Genomic DNA, 18,367 nt, shown 5'->3' on the forward strand with positions numbered 1-18,367 from the left:
TTAGATAATGGTTCTCAAAGTATGATCCCTGGGCCAACAGCATCAGCATCACCTGCGAACTTGTGAAACATGCAAATTCTTTTTTTAATTTTTTTTTTCAACGTTTATTTTATTTTTGGGACAGAGAGAGACAGAGCATGAACGGGGGAGGGGCAGAGAGAGAGGGAGACACAGAATCAGAAACAGGCTCCAGGCTCTGAGCCGTCAGCCCAGAGCCTGACGCGGGGCTCGAACTCACGGACCGCGAGATCATGACCTGGTTGAAGTCGGACGCTTAACCGACTGCGCCACCCAGGCGCCCCTAAACATGCAAATTCTTAAGTCCCATCCCTGATCCACTGAATCAGAAATTCTGAAGGTGGGCCTAGCAATCTGTATTTTAACAAGTCCTTCAGATGATTCTGATGTATGGTCAAGTTTGAGAACCACTGGCCACAGAAATTTTTGTCACGGAAATAGATGGATCTCAAACTGACAAATAGGTCATAAAATATTAAATGAGCCTTTAAAGAAATATACTAAATGCTCAAATATTAAGAATGTTTTAGAATAAGTTAAATTAGGTCAATCAATCAACCACTACATAGTTGAGAGGCTTTTTTTTTTCTTAGCAGGGATCATAAAAGTGTATTCAATGGCTTTCAGGGGTGCCTGGGTAGCCCAGTCAGTTAAGTGTCTGACTTCAACTCAGCTCATGATCTCATGGTTCGTGAGTTTGACCCCTGCGTTGGGCTCTGTGCTGACATCTCAGAGCCTGGAGCCTGATCTTAATTCTGTGTCTCCCTCTTTCTCTGTCTCTCCTCCATTCTCCTTCTCTCTCTCTCTCAAAAATAAATAAACATTTAAAAAATTTACAAAAAATATTAAAAAATAAAATAAAATGGCTTCCAGATCCCCACTATGACTTGTTAGGAAAAAGAGAATAGCAGTAGGGCAGAATATAGGCAAGAAAGGATGAGAAAAAGGTAGATGACAGCTAAAATAATAATATATGGATGAAACCTAGAAAAACTGTTTTTTAGATTTTAACTGAAATTAAGCATTTTAATTTTAAATAATGGCACAAATCACAATAGTTTGGGCAGTTTTGTGACTTCCTGACCAATAGATATCATAAATATTTTCATATTATAGTTGTTACAGATATCTCAAAATGTAATTTATGGTCATAACTATCTATCGACATAAATTAGATCTGCCACTAGATCTCATTTTATGATTCATTATTAAAGAAGCATATGTATTAATATATCACAATTAAAAATAGTTCAAAAGCTATATTTCAATATATTTGTTTCCTTTGTAATCCTAGTTATTGTATTTTATATATTTTAAAAAGTTGTTCCGTGAGAAGGTCGACAGGCTGAATTTACCATGTGATCAAAGAGGTACATGACACAACAAGATGAAACAACTCTACAAAAGTTAATAGTTGCGTTGAAAATGTTCTTGACCTCCTTTAAATGATGGGCGCCTTCCTGAACCTGAGAAAACTCATGGGTCTCTTTCCCAGTTTACAAATGGTCATGGAGGATGCACAAGGGACAATGATTCCTCCTCCTGAAACAGCATTGTACCAAAGCACCCAGCTTTGAATTCCAAAAAGAAAGGCTAGATGTGCAACTACTTTAATCTCTGTAATTTTTAGCTTAGTATAGGCGATGAGCACACCTAAAGCTCAAATCTACAGAGGCAGACAATTTAGTGGCAGGTGGATAAAAATAGCTAACTATTAGGGAGCTCTGAACGAGAAGCTACGGAGTTCAGACGTCATTTTCGTCATTTTCGGTAATGCTTTGATTGTCTTGTTTTACTTCTCATTTACAGTACTGTTTGGGAAACAACTAAATTTGTATAAAAAAAACATACTTTTTAAAAAACTCTTAAAAGGCTTCCTATTGGGCTTTAGGTAAGGCCCAACAAACAGATACAAATCTTACAAAGTCCTCAGCCTTACAATTACAAGATACAGTCTTTACAAAGTCCTCAGCAATAAGATTTTTTTACCTCATTAGCTTCATTTTAATTCCCTTTCCCTTTCATAATCCATATTCTAGCCATACTGAATTCCCTTCTGCAACTCAAATAGGCCATGTTCTCCTTCCTCCCAGACTTTCAACCACGCTATTCTCTGCCTGGCTAATTACTTCAAACCCTTCAAATCTGTTCAGATGTCACTTCTCAGGGAGGCATTCTCTGTCCTCCTAGGCATTCCCTAGCTGTATACTCCCTAAACTTTTCATTAATCCTATCATAACAGCCATCACAGTTAGTTATAATAATATGTTTAACTGTTCATTGCCCACAAAGCTGAAGGCATGGTGAGAGCAAAGACAAGGTCTTGTTTACCACAAGATACTCTGAGCCCAACATACTCTGAGCCCAACATGCATCAGCCCTTAGGAAGAGCTGGTAGAGGATGAATTTACCCAGACATGTTTTAAAGCATTCCTACAGTTAAGAACCTTCAGCTATCCCTACTTGGCAACATTTATAACCTTGTGTGCTACTTATTTAAAATTCTTTTTTTTTTTAATGTTTTTTTTTTTATTTTTGAGAAGAGAGAGACAGAACATGAATGGGGGAGGGGAGAAAGACAGAATCCTAAGCAGGCTCCAGGCTCTGAGCTGTTAGCACAGCGCCCGACGCAGGGCTCAAACTCACAAGCTGTGAGATCATGACCTGAGCTGAAGTTGGACACTTAACCAACTGAGCCACCCAGGTGCCGCACTCATTTAAAATTCTATACAATCCAAATTTAGCCCTCTCCTCAGTCTAAAATTTATTACTGGGGTGCCTGAGAGGCTCAGTTCTTTTGAGCATCTGACTCTTGATTTTGGCTCAGGTCATGATCCCATGATGGTGAGATCGAGTCCCACATCAGGCTCTGCACTGAGTATGCGGCTTGCTTAAGATTCTCTCTCTCTCTGCCCCTCTCCCCTGCTCATGTTCTCCTTCTGTCTTGCTAACATAAAAAAATAAAAAACTATTACAAAATAAAAACTAAAAAATTTATTACTCAGACACATTGTTATATAGCAAAATTGAAAGTTAACTAGTGCTTTAAAAAATTAAAAATTTGGAGGCACCTGGACGGTTCAGTCAGTTAAGTGCATCTAACTCTGGATTTCAGCTCAGGTCATGACCTCGTGGTCATGTCCATGCTGATAGTGCAGAGCCTGCTTAAGATTCTCTCTCTCACTGTCTGCCCCTCCTCTGCTCTTTCTCAAAATAAATAAACATTTAAAAACTTATAAAAAAATAATAAAAGTTTGAAAATTAAAAATTAAAACGTAAAAAGTTTGAGTGCAAAGGAATGAATGCTATTAGTTTCCAAAAGTAAACATCCTTTAATGATCTACTTTCTAGATATACTTCTCTTTCCGTTTATATAAAATACATGTTTCTTACAGCATACAAATACCATTTAAAATCATTCCTTTTCATTTCTCCTTTATTAACTGACAGGGTAGTTCTTTACTTTTGGCCACTATTTTTTCCTTCATGTAATAATCTGTAAAACATACATTCAAGTGAACTAAAAATTGGCAGATATTTTAAAGAGCCCTTAAAGGGACACCTGGGTGGCTCAGTCGTTAAGCAACCAACTTTGGCTCCGGTCATGATCTCATGGTACGTGGGTTTGAGCCCCACATTGGGCTCTGTGCTGACAGCTCAGAGCCTGGAGCCTGCTTCGGATTCTGTGTCTCCCTCTCTCACTCTGCCCCTCCCCCATGTGGACTCTCTCTCTCGCAAAAATAAAATAAACATTAAAAAAATAAAATAAAATAACAGTTTAGAAAGCAGAAGCTTCACTTCATTTTCCTTTTGGATCATAAAGTCCAATTATAAAGTAACAATTACGATAAAACTCTATTTATTGATTTAAGTAAATGTGTCATATTAAAACTTTTCATCTTCTATACTCTTCATAATTTAATACCTTCTAGCTACTTTGTATACTTTTAAACAATACAGTTAAATGATTTTCCACTTAAACACCCTCTACTTAGAGACCTTACTCAACACATTTAGGGACTTCCACAACCACAACTCACCTCCAGTTTTTAAAAACCTGATATTTTAATGTCCAATGCCCAGTAAATGGGAATTTCAGGAAGATTAATAATTGCATGATACCATATTTCATTAATTCTAAGATGTACGCTTTTTCACATTTTAACATCTCTGAAACTAGGATGTATCTTACAATTGATGGTATCCTAAAATTTATAATTGGCAGCGTTTTTTTCTTTTAGTGATCTAAAAATGTTTCTTACAATAGATGGCATCTTAGGCTAAATGAAATATACTTACTAAAATATTAAAAACTTTTCTCTAATAATGCTTTCTAACTGATCCAAATCACAGTACAATTATAATTCAAACAGTTCTAGAATAAAAACGAAAGGAACTTCAGATTCACATTTTACCTTTTTAGAAAACTAGTGACTAGGCTAAACTCAACAAAATGGATAACTGGAAGAAAACACTTCTTTAAAAAAATATAGAAAAAGTCTAGATTAGAAGCAACAGAAATAACAGAAATGCAGAAAAAAGGACGGAAGATGTTGGTCAGTAGTAGCATCTAAGTAAGTGGAGGCATGAAACAGCCCTAGAGCTTAATCTATAAAAAGAAACAAATATTAGGAACATGGCAGGGGTTAGCACAGGTAACAAATTGTTTAGGAGGAAAGATACTGTTACATTATTTCTCCCTCCTTAAGGAGAAATCATTGTCACTCTTGAAACAAAAATATGGTATAGGTATATTGAAATAATTGTAATTAAATGGAAAATTGTAAACATTCTTAGTAAATGAAAAACCAACCTACCAGCATTGTCTTCCTTCTGGCTCAATCTGTTTCACCTTCAGGTAATCCTAGGATAGGGGCTCCTTTTCAGATCCCCAGTTTTTCATGTCGATCTTCTACCTCCCTGTGGCAACAATATTTTCTAATTAAAAGAGTCCTTTTGTGCCACAGGGAGGATTTCTGATGGTATAACAAATACAAAAGTTATCACAGCTCATCATGAAGTCAACCTAGTCTTGAGACTTTTCAAGAAAAGAAATTTGGCTCCTGAACTTATTTTTCAAGACAGAAATCTCATTTCTTTTTTTAAACTGCATTTCAAAAAGCTAAACTTCCATGTATTTTTTTTTAAAAGCAGTGCTTTCTTGTTGAGTTATGTAAAAATTCTGATCATTCGTCTATCTTTTCAACTAACCCCTAAACACAATTTTGTTCATAAATGTAGATGCCTAAGTTTTCTAATTTTTCCTGATCATTTCTTTAACTATTAACACAAAATTTTTATGTTTTGATACCTAGTTAAAAACCAAAGTCCTGCTCCCAATGATCAGAAGAGAATAAGAAGCTACCAGACTGCTTTCAGCCAGTTTGTTAGTAAAGATTAATAAATCCACTTGTATTACATAACATTTAAACAAGGCCAGCAGGACATATAAAAAGCAATAGTTACTGTTCCCTTGCTGGTAAGATTATGAGTGATTTTCACTGTTTCTCTTTGCAATATTTCCGAGTTTCTCCAATGGGAATGTATTGATTTTATTGTAAAAAAAATCAAATTTAGGTATAATCACAAATGATTAAAGCCTACTGTGATTTTAAGATGAAGTTAATCTAGTATGACAACATTATGGGCTTTGATATATTTTGGATAGCCATATTTATATTTTTGGATGACTACCTTTTTATATTTTAAATAACCCTAAAGTATTCAACATTTAATTTGGTACCAAAAAAAAGAAAATATATTTAAGATTTTACATAGATGGTTCTTGATTATACTGCAATACTGAGTCAAAACTCAATTTGTTTCAATCTGTATTTCCTAGCAATTATGTGTTAAATACTATATTGTACACTGTATTCAACAAAATAAAAAAGTATGTCTTCAAGGGACTTCTACGTTTACTTTGAAAACAAAAGGAATATGTATACACACAAGAACAGTATAAGAAAGCAATGATCAAGTGCCTAAGTCCAGATGGTCTAACAGAAGATCAGGAAAGGGAGCATTTAATGCAGGCCAGAATCACTGAGGAAAGTTTCGTGTAGCTTGGCCTTAAAAAAATGGATAATACCTGAACACAGGTTGATAGAAAAATGTATTTGAGCAAAAGTTCAGAAGCATAAACAGTCCATGCAAGGGGCAATAAGGAAAACAGCTAGAGTATAATGTTTCAGTAGATAAGAAGGCCAGAACAGGAAGGACCTACTTCTGGATGATTCTGTGGGTCACTGAATTTCACAGAGGAGTGTCTTTTGAAATCTGATAAACAAAGAGCTTCTGGAGAATGATAAAGGTAGGTGCCAAAACACAGTAAGCTAAGGAAGGAATGACAAGGAAAAAGTACACACTGAAGGTATAGAGCACTTGTTTTTTTACAAAAAGTGAAGTGAAAGGAAAGAGAAAAACACAATGGAAAAGTAAACAAATGTTGTTTTAATGTATAAAAGACCTTCTATACATTTGAAGGCACGGGAAAGGACCTAATGAAGTTAAAGGGATACTTACGGAGCACTTACTACATCACAAGCACTGTGTTTTATATATTTATTTTATGTAGTCCTCACAACCTTGCATTACTATTTCATGACAGTGAAACAGGTCCCCAAAAAGTTAAATACTGATAAGTAAGTGATAAATTAGAAGTCTAAAACCAAGACTAACTAACCCAATCAATATTCTTCCTTTTTCTACTAAAGAGAACTACTTAAAAGGCTAGAAGAAAAAAAATATTAATCTCAGGAATAGGATTTTCTATCATTAATTGATTACTCTTGGCTCTTCTTCAGGTTTCTCAAAATGTAAACATTCCCCGGGGGCACCTGAGTTGCTCAGTCAGTTGAGCATCTGACTTCAACTCAGGTCATGATCTCACGGTCCATGGTCTCAAGCCCCGAAGGCTCTGTGCTGACAGCTCCCAGCCTGGAGCCTGCTTCTGATTCTGTGTCTCCCTCTCTCTCTGTCCCTCCCCCACTCATGCTCTGTCTCTCTCCATCTCTCAAAAATGAATAAACATTAGAAAAAAAAATTTTTTAATGTAAACATTCCCTAAGGTCAATTCCTTAATTTTGTGTCCTTTGTTCTTGATCACAGGAATACAAACACGGAATATAAATACCTTCTCCCTTAGAGAAATCTCTCAAACACCTTTCCTTCTGGAGATTCCATATGTTTCCATGGCATCGATGATGATGATTCCCAAATCAGTCTCTCCTTGATCTTTCTTTTATAAGCTTCAACTGTACTAGATATGTTCCCTTTGCCCCTCCAGGTCTATTCTCCACCCTTCTTAATGCTGCTCTCTGTCCCAGAAGGCTGACTTCAACAGGACTCCCATAGCTTTAGATTGCATTTGATCAGTGGATAGCCTTGGCAGGGAATTAGAGGGAAGAAGGAGAACAAAATCAGGGTCCTTATTCCCTGGCTCCTTCCCTGTAGCATCACCCTCAAGCCAGCTGCATCCTTTGACCAAAGGTCCCAGATTCTTCCAAGGTGACCCTCTTTCCAGGGCTCTCTTCTTCTGGGTTCCAGTAACCATGCCCTCCCTTTGGGCCTCAGGCCAAAGGACAGAAGGAGCTCTGCTGCTGCCACCTCTGGACTACTGCCCTATTTCTTATGGGCACCCTATGCTTGCCCACACATTTGTAACTAGCCATTTATTAAGACATTCTAAAAGTTATCCTAATTTGAATATGCCATCACTTTTGCAGTGGGACCCTGACTACACATTTGTACATCTTTAAATACCCAAATATTTCTCCTCAGATCTGCTCTGCTTCAACTCAAAATCAACACACCTACTACCAAACTTACCTGTTTCCCAAAACAGTCTTGCCTTCTTCGAATTCTTGTATGATATTATGGCCATCAAGTTAGGGTCAAAAAAACCGAGTAATATCTTCCCTAACTATGCCTCTCCCCCTAATTTGCCATGTCAAGTATTGTTAGATCTTGCATAGTAGTATTGCTTACATAAGCCCCTTCTGTTCCTGTTGCTTCTACCTTGTTTTAATAGTTCTCAAGTCAACCCTTAACTCATAACCACAACAACAAGTCTGCCTGCCTCATCCCTTCCTCTACAATCATCAGATCCTGAGATACTAATTACATAGTACTTTCTACTCAAAACCTTCCAAATTTTTCTGCTTCTTACACAAGCCTTATCACTCACTCTCGGGTTCAAATCATAATATAGTCACAACTCTTAATGGGACCTCCTGTCAAGGTCTCGTTTACTCACAATATCTTCTAAACATGCCTTGAACTTCAATATTCTACCCATTATTAATTATATTGTCCTCAATCTACAGTGTCTTTCACTTACCTCCTATCTGCCCATCCAAATCCTACCATCTGTCCTCCTTCTTTACTTTCTCTAAACATTCCCTAATCCTGTAAATTGAACGTTCTTCTGAAAATCTCTTTGAACTTGTAAGCAGAACCCAATTGATTCTATACTGCTTTACATTTCCAATCCAGTATATATTATATATGTTAAAACTAAATGATTAACCCCTTGAGGGAAAGAAACATGTTGAAGGCAGTACCTTTGCACGTAAGAAATGCAAAGTATCTGTGATATATTCTCATAAAGTAAAGTGGAAGGTTAAGAGGATAAATAGAGTTAAGGTGCAAGATGAAGAAGCAGATCCTAAACAGTTCAATCTTCTCAGCCGAGCCTTAAAAGATTTCTATCAAAACGTATCTGCTATTGATTGTATTGGTATAAACTTGTTACTTTTTAAATGGTAATCTGTAATAACCTTTTAAAATTCATGTGTTCTCTATCTACCTATCTATCTATCCACCTCAAATCTCAGTAGGGAATCCCAGAGACTCCTCTCCATCCCCAATGTGCCACATCAGTCTATCTAGCAGGCCCCCAGAACTGGAGTGGAGTGGAGTCTGCAGCCACTGGCAAGGGTATTTCCAGCCTGCCAGACTCAAGACGGCACTCATACTTCATTACTATTCCCCAAAGACTCCTTATGATTACTGATCTCCAGTTATCATCAAAAGACAATTTATAGGTTTAGATGAATATGCCTATTTTTAAAGTCTCAAAACATATATTTGGCTTTTCTTATAAAATTTAAGAGAGGATTACTATTGCACATAAGCTCTGTGAGAGAAATGTAGAATTTTTTTGTCTATAGAAAGGTGAAGCAAAATAGCCTATGGTTACTACTAACAAAATGAGAAATCATTTTATACACAAAATAATTAAGATGGCTAACTGTACTTCACTATATAATTTTAGTACTCCTGCCTAGATTTCATCATGAACATGGTTTCTGGTATAAACATATACATATGGTTATATAGCAATAAAAGAAAAACTTTAATGTACACATGCAGAGAATTGCTATATCAGGTCAATAAATATAATTATGAATATTTAATTATGAATATATGAATATTGAATTATGAATTATGAATATAACCTAAGTTATAACATAGGAGCATTCCAGAAAGTATTTCCTAGATGTACAAAAGGAAATCTTATTCTACACAGATCTCATTTCCACCAATTCACCAAATGAAAACCTCTGTAGACATCTTATAAATATTCCTTTCCCTTTTTCCCAACTTCTTCTCCAAAACCTACACGTTTCTGGAATTTAAGTTAAAAATTTATAGCACTACAAAATGAACCTGATCTTCATCCACTACCTAAAAGGAAACATACACTAGGATATGTCATAACAACTTTATTTATCTGTATATGTTCTAGGTATCAGAAGAATGAAAATTTATTCAGATTTTTACTTGTTTAAAAATGCATTTTATTCTTGGGGCACCTGGGTGACTCAGTCGATTAAGCGTCCGACTCTTGATTTTGGCTCAGGTCACACACGATCTCTTGGTTAACGTCAGGCTCTGTGCTCACAGTGAGGAGCCTGCTTGGGACTCTGTCTCTTTCTCTTTCTCTCTCTTCCTCTCTCTCGGCCCCTCCCCTGCTCTCTTTCTCTCTCAAAATAAATAAATAAACTTAAAAAAATGCATTTTATTCTTTATTGGGGCATCTGGCTGGCTCAGTAGGTAAAGCATGGGACTCTTGATCTGAGGGTTTTAAGTTCGAGTCCCATGTTGGGTGTAGGGATTACTTAAAAATAAAATCTTTTTAACAATGCATTTTATTCCTTAAATAAAAACAAAATTAGGTTTGGATTAGCTGATTCTAAACTAATGTATATATATTAACAATTCTTATAAAGTTACATTAAAAACCCATGAGCCATAGTATTTTCAAATAACTTAGTATGTTGTAGTTTCAAGTTCTGCATGCCTTATGATGAATAAATTGGAGTGTTTTAAATTGTTCTAATTATAGATGTATGAGATGTATGAGCCAGCAGTTTTCAGTCTCAAATTGGCATTGCCTTTAAAAGAGTTATAAATGAATTCTAAGTTTTACTGTGTTATTCTGTGAGAGACAAAAATAGCTATATGATACTATATTTTTTGAAGTAATAGAGCAAGCATAGATTTAAAAAAAAAACAGAAACATGAACCAGAATAGAATTAAAAATGTTTAAGATGAACTTCTCTGGTACTTTTAGACTATTTTAGGATAATACAAGTTATTTACTAATAGTTCCTTTTCATGTTGAAGAAAAAAAAATCTAAAAAATATTATCAGCTAGTCAAAAAATGCTTTCAAAATATCACAAAAATAAATGTTCTTTTACCCAGACTATGTATATTCCCTTTTCCAGTATCACGATCGTTCATATCTCTGCCCTATAAATGATTATCATCACCCTCAGAGTTTAAGATGACTAAGAAAATAAAATCCCTTGAACAGATTATATCCACTTCCTATTTGGAATTGTTTTTACCTGAGTAATTGAAATTAATGAAGCAGCAATCATCAATTATACAACCAATAAGATCTGGCTGACCTGCTGTGGTATTTTAATGTGATAAATATCCATAATTTTCTACTTATGCAAATTTGGCACTGTAGTTTTCATATTTTACAAAGTTTCCAATTTGCTACCAAAAGCATAGTCTTCCTTATTTTTTTAATTTTATTTTTTATTTTTTAAATTTACATCCAAATTAGTTAGCAAATAGTGTGTCTTCCTTATTTTTTTGATCAAAACAATTTCCAGGAATTTCAAACAGGTTCTTTTTTTTGTTTTTTTCCATTCAACTTAAGCTATCACACTTTTTTCTTGTGCCATTAGTTTTCTGCTTAGTTATGCTCCTGTAATAAAATCAGTTACAATATCTATTTCAAACTATCACCCTGCTGTTCTTCCTATTCTTTTTCTCAAGAAGAAAATTCATCTCTGCCCCCATGCATCTCGCTTCAGACTGGAAAACTCTCCAAAACCCTCAAAAAACCACACATGTATCTTCCTGCCACTTGCATTATGTACCGTGTAAATCAAGTACCACTTCAGTCCAAGGTCACGAAGCCTGTATGAAGTGCTTAACTACCTATTTTGAGAGAAGGAATTATCACTTCAAGCGGAGTTTGCTGGCCTTGTTGCCATCACTGCTCTGAAGAGCAAGGTAACTTTTAATCCTTCGGCTCAGTAAGAAATAAAACTGGAGGAAGAACAGCCTTAAGCTAGAAGGAGCTAGTGGTCTGAGGGGTGCTAGTGGGCCTCAACAGCAGAATATTCAAAAATGTTAATCATGAGACATAACTACATTTGTAGAAATTTATCTAAATATGTAAGAAAGTTTATGAGAATTGCAAGCCAAGTATAAGGATTTTTTTCTCCATTAAGAGCTAAAGATAAATTTTAACGTTTATTATTACACAACAGTCATACCATCTTTCTGGTGAAATACTCTATTCTCTTTATGGTCAATGGCAAAAATGAAAAGGTTTCCAAGGATTGCATATTATTAATCTCCAATTAAATGCAGACAGACTGAAACACCAAAATTTCTCAGACAACAAAAAGGGAAGAAGATGCTGACCGACTGCTACAAAGACGCGTCTGACCTAAGAAAAAAGGAATCATACTGCTCCACCAATATTGATTCAAACAAACTCTGAATCTGTTATAAAATGAGAGTACTCTACAGATTTTTGAATTAAAAAGTTACCCTCATATACTAGCCTATGGACTTCTATATCTAAATAACTAGTCACACTCTCAAAAAAAAAAAAATGCTAAAGATAATTCTATTATTGCAGGCCTGTAATTTTGTCCTTAGGGTCCATTGTATGAGACCTATTATACTTCAAAGAACTGTGATGTAGGACTTTGTGTATATATATACTATATATATATATATATACTAAAGTCCCTTAAATAAGAGATGTTTCACTGGTTTCTAAGCAAAAAGAGGTTCTTTCGTATGTATCATTCAGTTGGCAATAGTAACATTGACACTTATAAAATGAGAAAGTCACAAATAATGAACATTTTGTGAGATGTCTACCTGTTTCCACATTCTCGGTCTCAACTTCTTGTTCCTCTGCCACATCGTGCATCATGTAAGTCTCATCATCATACACCAGAACCTGGGCTGCATAGCCCTGCTCTAATCTGGCACTTGGGACCGGCTCCACAATCACTGCTGGATACTCAGAAACCTTTTCACTTTCCTGCAAGAGCAAATTTAGAAAACAATCAACTTTTTTATTCACAAATTCTGGATTCACTCATAAATACTTGAGTTCACGTAGTCTCAAGGGGTTTCATGTATTACACAATGAGTTTCACATATTACACAATGAGTTTTATGTATGTTACATAATGAGTTTCATGGATTACATATAAATATGAACGTAAAAACTAAAACAAGAGATGAAAAGGGAACTTTAATAATCTTTTCAAGTCTCAGGAAGTGAGTCTTAGATTAAACTCTTAAATAATCGGCTTCAGGATTAAAATGACAAATTAAAACCATGCATATAATTGCACTATCTCATGAAACCCACTAAAACGAAGTAAAAGACTTTTCAACACAAACCCATAAGGAGAAGAGATAAGTGCAACAAAGGAGAAGAGATAAGAGCAACAAAATCTTAGAAGATTAAAAGTGGATGGGTAAGTGTTATGAAGTAGTTAAGGAGATCCAGGAAAGCCAAATCAACCTGGCAGCAAAAAGAAGCTGAGAAACAACACACCTTACACTGGAAAACCCACAGAAGGCAGTACCCATTACCCCTGAAAATGGAGTAGCAGGTGGTAGAGAAAGAGGAGGGGTTCAAACAGGAAAATCCCATCAAAGCTGTTTGAAAAGCACTCTGATTCCTACACCTGTTCCTCCTCCATGATGTTAAGCAACTGGCCCTCATTTCAGCAGAAGACTGGAGAATTAACTTTCTGGTGAGGGAATAACAGGAGCATTTTCAAGGTATATTAGGCATATTTGTTAGAATTGATAATGTACCAAAAATAAAGGGTTATTTTAACATTTATTTATTTTGAGAGAGAGCATGCACAAGCAGGGGAGGCGGAGAAAGGGAAAGAGAGAGAGAGAGAGAGAGAGAGAGAATTCCAAGCAGGTTCCACACTCAGTGCAGAGCCCGACATGGAGCCTGATCCCACAACTATGAGATCATAACCTGAACCAAAATCAAGAGCGGTGGCTTAACCAACTGAGCCACCGAGGCACCCCCCCCAAAATAGATTTTTCAATCAGCTTTTTAGTCCTCCACTTTTAATCATAAGCAAACAGTCAAGTATTACTAGTAATTTACAGAAAAGCCTTTAACACAGAATACATACATATACACACATACATACATACATCTATAGTCCTATTCCTCAGGGATAGTATATCCATAACAAGAACAGAATACAATTTAATAAAGACATTTAAAAATAAAGAGTTCTTAGAAGTTAAAAACATGTGGGGCGCCTGGGTGGCTTGGTTGGTTAAGCGTCCGACTTCTGCTCAGGTCATGATCTCACGGTCCGTGAGTTTGAGCCCCGCGTCGGGCTCTCTGCTGACAGCTCAGAGCCTGGAGCCTGTTTCAGATTCTGTGTCTCCCTCTCTCTCTGCCCCTCCCCTGTTCATGCTCTGTCTCTCTCTGTCTCAAAAATAAATAAACGTTAAAAAAAAATTAAAAAAAAAAAACATGATAGCTGAAATTAAAAAAAAAAAAAAAAAGAGGCTTGGAAGATAAAATTGAGGCAGTCTTCCAGAAACCAGAGAAAAAAAGATGAGGTTATAAAAAATAGGAGAGAAAATAGAATGATACTAGAGAACCAGTCCAGGAGGTCCAATATCTGAATAATAAAGTTCCAGAAGAACAAAATAGGGGAGGGGGGAAAAAACAGATTGGAAAGAAATGAAAGAATTCCAGAAAATTTTCTAGAGTTGAAGGATATGAGCTGCCCATTTGAAAGGACCTACCAGATATTTAATATAAAAAATTAAGGGAGACCTAAGCTGAGGCACACCACTGTGAAATATCACAATACTGGAGATAAAACGGAAGATTCTGCAAGTTTCTAGAGAGAAAATACAGGTCACATACAAAGAAATGGATTCAGACTTCAGTCTTCTCAACAGTCACATTAGAAGGAAAATGACAAGAGAGCCATTTCTTCAAATTATAAAGGAACATCATTTCTAACCTAGAATCCTTTAGCTAGTCAAATCAACTTAAGAAAATAAGGAGTTTTCTCAGATATGAAAGATCGCAAAACATTTACTTTGCATACATCCTTTCTCAAGAAGCAAATTTTGATTTCATCAAAAGTAAAATTTTAATAAAGACCACAACTTAGGATACAGAATATAGGAGACCCAACATGGGAAAGAGACAATAGTAATCTTTGGGAGGATTGGCAAGAGAGATTCCAGGATGCCAGCTATACACTGGATTTAAAGGGCAACCAGTCTGGATTATACGACCAGGACTCCTGAGACAGCACGATAAACTGTCACCAAGACAACCCCTGGCATGGTTCCTAAGGACAGAGTGTCCAGATAAGCCTACTCCAGGTTTTTATTCATATCTGATATCTGGCTTGCTTTGATGTACCTATTCACTCCACCTTGCCTTGCTACCTGGATTAGCTAAGAACACTCCTTTCACCTCCCAGATGTGTTCTGTTTTGATCTACTCTCAAGTGTTGAAAGAAAACCACAAAAAGTTAAGAAACAAAAACAAGAAGAACAGCATTCTTTCCATGGGACTGTATGTATGTATGTATGTGTGTGTGTGTATATATATATATATATATATATATATATATATATATATATATACATATATATAATCTGTTGAACAAACCTGCATCTGCATCACCAGGTCATACCACTGCCTGAAACCCTATGGCCCTATGTTTCCAAGAACCAACTCATGACATTGCTTATTGATTGCCTGAGTAGAACTTCTTGAAATGCAGTGAACTTGATGCCAAACTAGTCCTCCTTTTCCTGGAAGCTTTAATCTAACTATGGTAATGCTATCCTTCCCTAACTCAGTTAGCTTGGGACATTATTCATATTTTCAAAGTAAACACCGTGTTGTTTACGAACATATCCACAAACAATAAAACTATAAAGAAAAGTAAAGAAATATTACCCCATAAGTCAGGATAATGGCACCTCTGGGGTAGTAAGAGAGGGGCACAGTTAATATTGTAAAATACTAGTAATTTCTATTTTTTAACCTGGTTCATAGGTAATATTTATTCTTTTTGTTGTTCTTAAACTAATATATATGTATATATATATATATGTACACACACATATATATATATATAACGCAGTCTTCATATTGTATCAAATACTGCACAAAAAAACCTTTAAATAAATTACAAAACAAAGGTATGATAAATTAAAAATAAGAAAGCATAAGGGTGTCTGGCTGGCTCAGTCAGTTGAGCCTCCGATTCTTGATTTCAGCTCAGGTCGTGATCCCAGGGTCATGGGATGGATCCCTTTGTCGGGCTGAGAGTGGAGACTACTTAACATTCTCTCTCCCTCTGCCCCTTTCCCCTGCTCACACACACACACACTCTCTAAATTAAAAAAAAAAAAAAAATTAAAATTAAAAAAAAGAAAACAAGCAAGCACATGCTGAACAGTAACACTGAATTTCCTACTCTGTATAAGGCAAAACATTTTTAACATTAAAAAAAATATATCCTTGGGCCACGTGGGTGGCTGTCAGTTGGATGGCTGACTTTTGATTTCGGCTGGGGTCATGATCTCACAGTTATGGGATTGAGCCCCCTGGCCGGCTCCAACTGCACATGGAGCCTGCTTGGGATCCTCTCTTCCTCCCTCTCTGCATGCGTGAAGAAAAAAAAATCCTTCCCCACAAATTAGATATACTAACAGTTGAATCTCCATTCTTCTTGCTCAGCTTTATAACCACAACCTACAGGCAACATCACCTAGCTATAAAATAGATGTTAATGAGGAGCATGCGATAGGTAAAGACTGATGAGGTCCCCACTCATAAATTAAGAAAGCAACATCGTAAGTGGCATTTGAGCTGGTACTGACCCAAGCAGTAAATACCTTATTTATACAGAACCCAAAGGACTGATAACTTCTTTCATTCCTCTGAAATCTAATAGTATCTTTAACAGTAACATTAACCTGAAATTATTTTATACTGTGAACTCTCCACCTCCATCTTACCAGTAGGAAATAATTCAAATTTTCTAAACTATGAAATACTTGAGATGTAGAATTCTGGACAAGGCCAATTCCCCCATCTATAGTCTCTTCCCCCCACCAATTAGGATTCTCGACCCACTGTTCTCTCTTGTATACCTTAGCTGGGTTTTAATATTTCAACAGCTCCTTCTTATTAACTATAAAAAAGCCAAAATCTTTATTAAAAAAATTCAACTCTTCTTTCAAGTGAACTCCAGATCTTTGCATCTTATACCTGTATACATTCTCAAAAGATAGTCTAACTCTTTGACTCATTATCTACATATACCTTGCAATCTGGATTCTACCACTCCAATGAAACTATTCTCTTAAATGTCAGTAAGGATTAAACTATTTCAGTTTTCATCCTCCTTTATCCTTCTGCAGACTCATATACTTACACACTGTTACCTCATTTAAAAAATTGCTTCTTCAATCTTTTTTTTCTCTTTCTACCAATCTACTTTTAAGCATATCCTTTGACTCTTCTTCCATCTCCAGTGTCAGAAATATAGCCAACCTACAAAGGTTCTGTTCTCAGCATTTCCTTTTTACTCTATATTACCTTCCCTGGCAATGCCCCCCATTGTTATGGTTAAAAACAGCACCTCTATGCTGATGATTACTAAATATTTGGTTCTTCTCCAAGCACCTTCTGAACTCCAGAACCAACTTTTAAACTACCAATTTAACATCACTACAGGAATAATCAGCTAATACTCTGAGCTTAACGTGTTTAAATGGAACAAATTATTAACATCTTTCCCTGTGCCCTCACCCTGTGTTCTTCTCTACACGTGTGTCTTCATATTTAACAAAAAAAGAGAGATTATAAATGTTTATATCTCTCAAATTCCCTTGAAAATTAAATATCCACAAAGTACTTAGTACAGTGTTTAGAATGGAGTAAATACTCAGTGAGTGAGGAGGGCATGTCTTCACACTACAATCAAAATTATCTGTATTACTTCTTTGTACAAAAAGCTTTCATGACTCCCCATTTGTCTAAAAGGAAAACTGAACATACTAAACAATGATTTTTAAGACTCTTTGAAATATAACCCTCAACCCTGTTAGGTATTGAATTGATTCAGACTGAGGAACTACAGAAGACTTCCTACAACTGGGCCCTGAATGGATGAAAAGGATTTGGACAGATGTGGAAGGCAATTTCAGGGACAAAATGGACATGAACAAAACTCATGGAAACTCTCACATTTGGGAATTAGGGGCAAAGCAATTAAGAGCTATGTGAGGTAATGTAGGAAATAAGGCTGCAAAGGTGGTATATTAATTTCTTGGAGCTGCTGTAACAAATTATCATAAACTCATAAACTAGGCTATAATATTCCTGTTACTGTCCCTGCTCTTCCTCCCCCTTCTGTTCTATTCTATGTTTGCCTAGGAGTCAATTTACCAGATCACCCAGTAACTGTGCACTTCATCTTAAAAGGACTATCAAATTGTATTATTTTACATTCCCACTATAAATGTATGAGAGTTCCACTGCTCTGCATCCTTTCCAACACATGGTATCCGTCTCATTTTTGCCATTCTGTGTAAGTATGTAGTAGTATCTCTCTGTGGTTTTGTGTTTCCCTGATGGTGAGTAATAGTGGGCATTTTTTAAAGTTCACTGATTTATTTGGTGGGCAGAGAGAAAGACAGAGAGAGAGAAAATCCCAAGCAGGCTTCACATCATCAGCACAGAACCCCATGCAGGGCTCAAACT

General features: G+C 36.0%; 1 protein-coding gene across 9 annotated transcripts in view; it reads right to left on the reverse strand.

The window, feature by feature from the left end:
* ELF2 (E74 like ETS transcription factor 2) overlaps positions 1–18,367 on the reverse strand; it is a 94,579-nt gene that overhangs the window by 40,996 nt on the left and 35,216 nt on the right. For 8 of the 9 annotated variants that reach the window (XM_047091186.1, XM_047091184.1, XM_047091182.1 and 5 more), the window contains one exon: positions 12,445–12,610. In XM_047091186.1, the coding sequence (XP_046947142.1) occupies positions 12,445–12,610 (166 nt within the window). Of the gene's footprint in view, positions 1–4,835; positions 4,939–12,444; positions 12,611–18,367 lie in introns of those variants that run through there. The other variant, XM_047091192.1, reaches the window with a different exon arrangement.

This window comes from Lynx rufus, unplaced genomic scaffold (genome assembly GCF_022079265.1).
Source record: "Lynx rufus isolate CCGP_SWC_20201006 ecotype Redwood Valley unplaced genomic scaffold, mLynRuf1.p SCAF_3, whole genome shotgun sequence".
Classification (NCBI taxonomy): domain Eukaryota; kingdom Metazoa; phylum Chordata; class Mammalia; order Carnivora; family Felidae; genus Lynx; species Lynx rufus.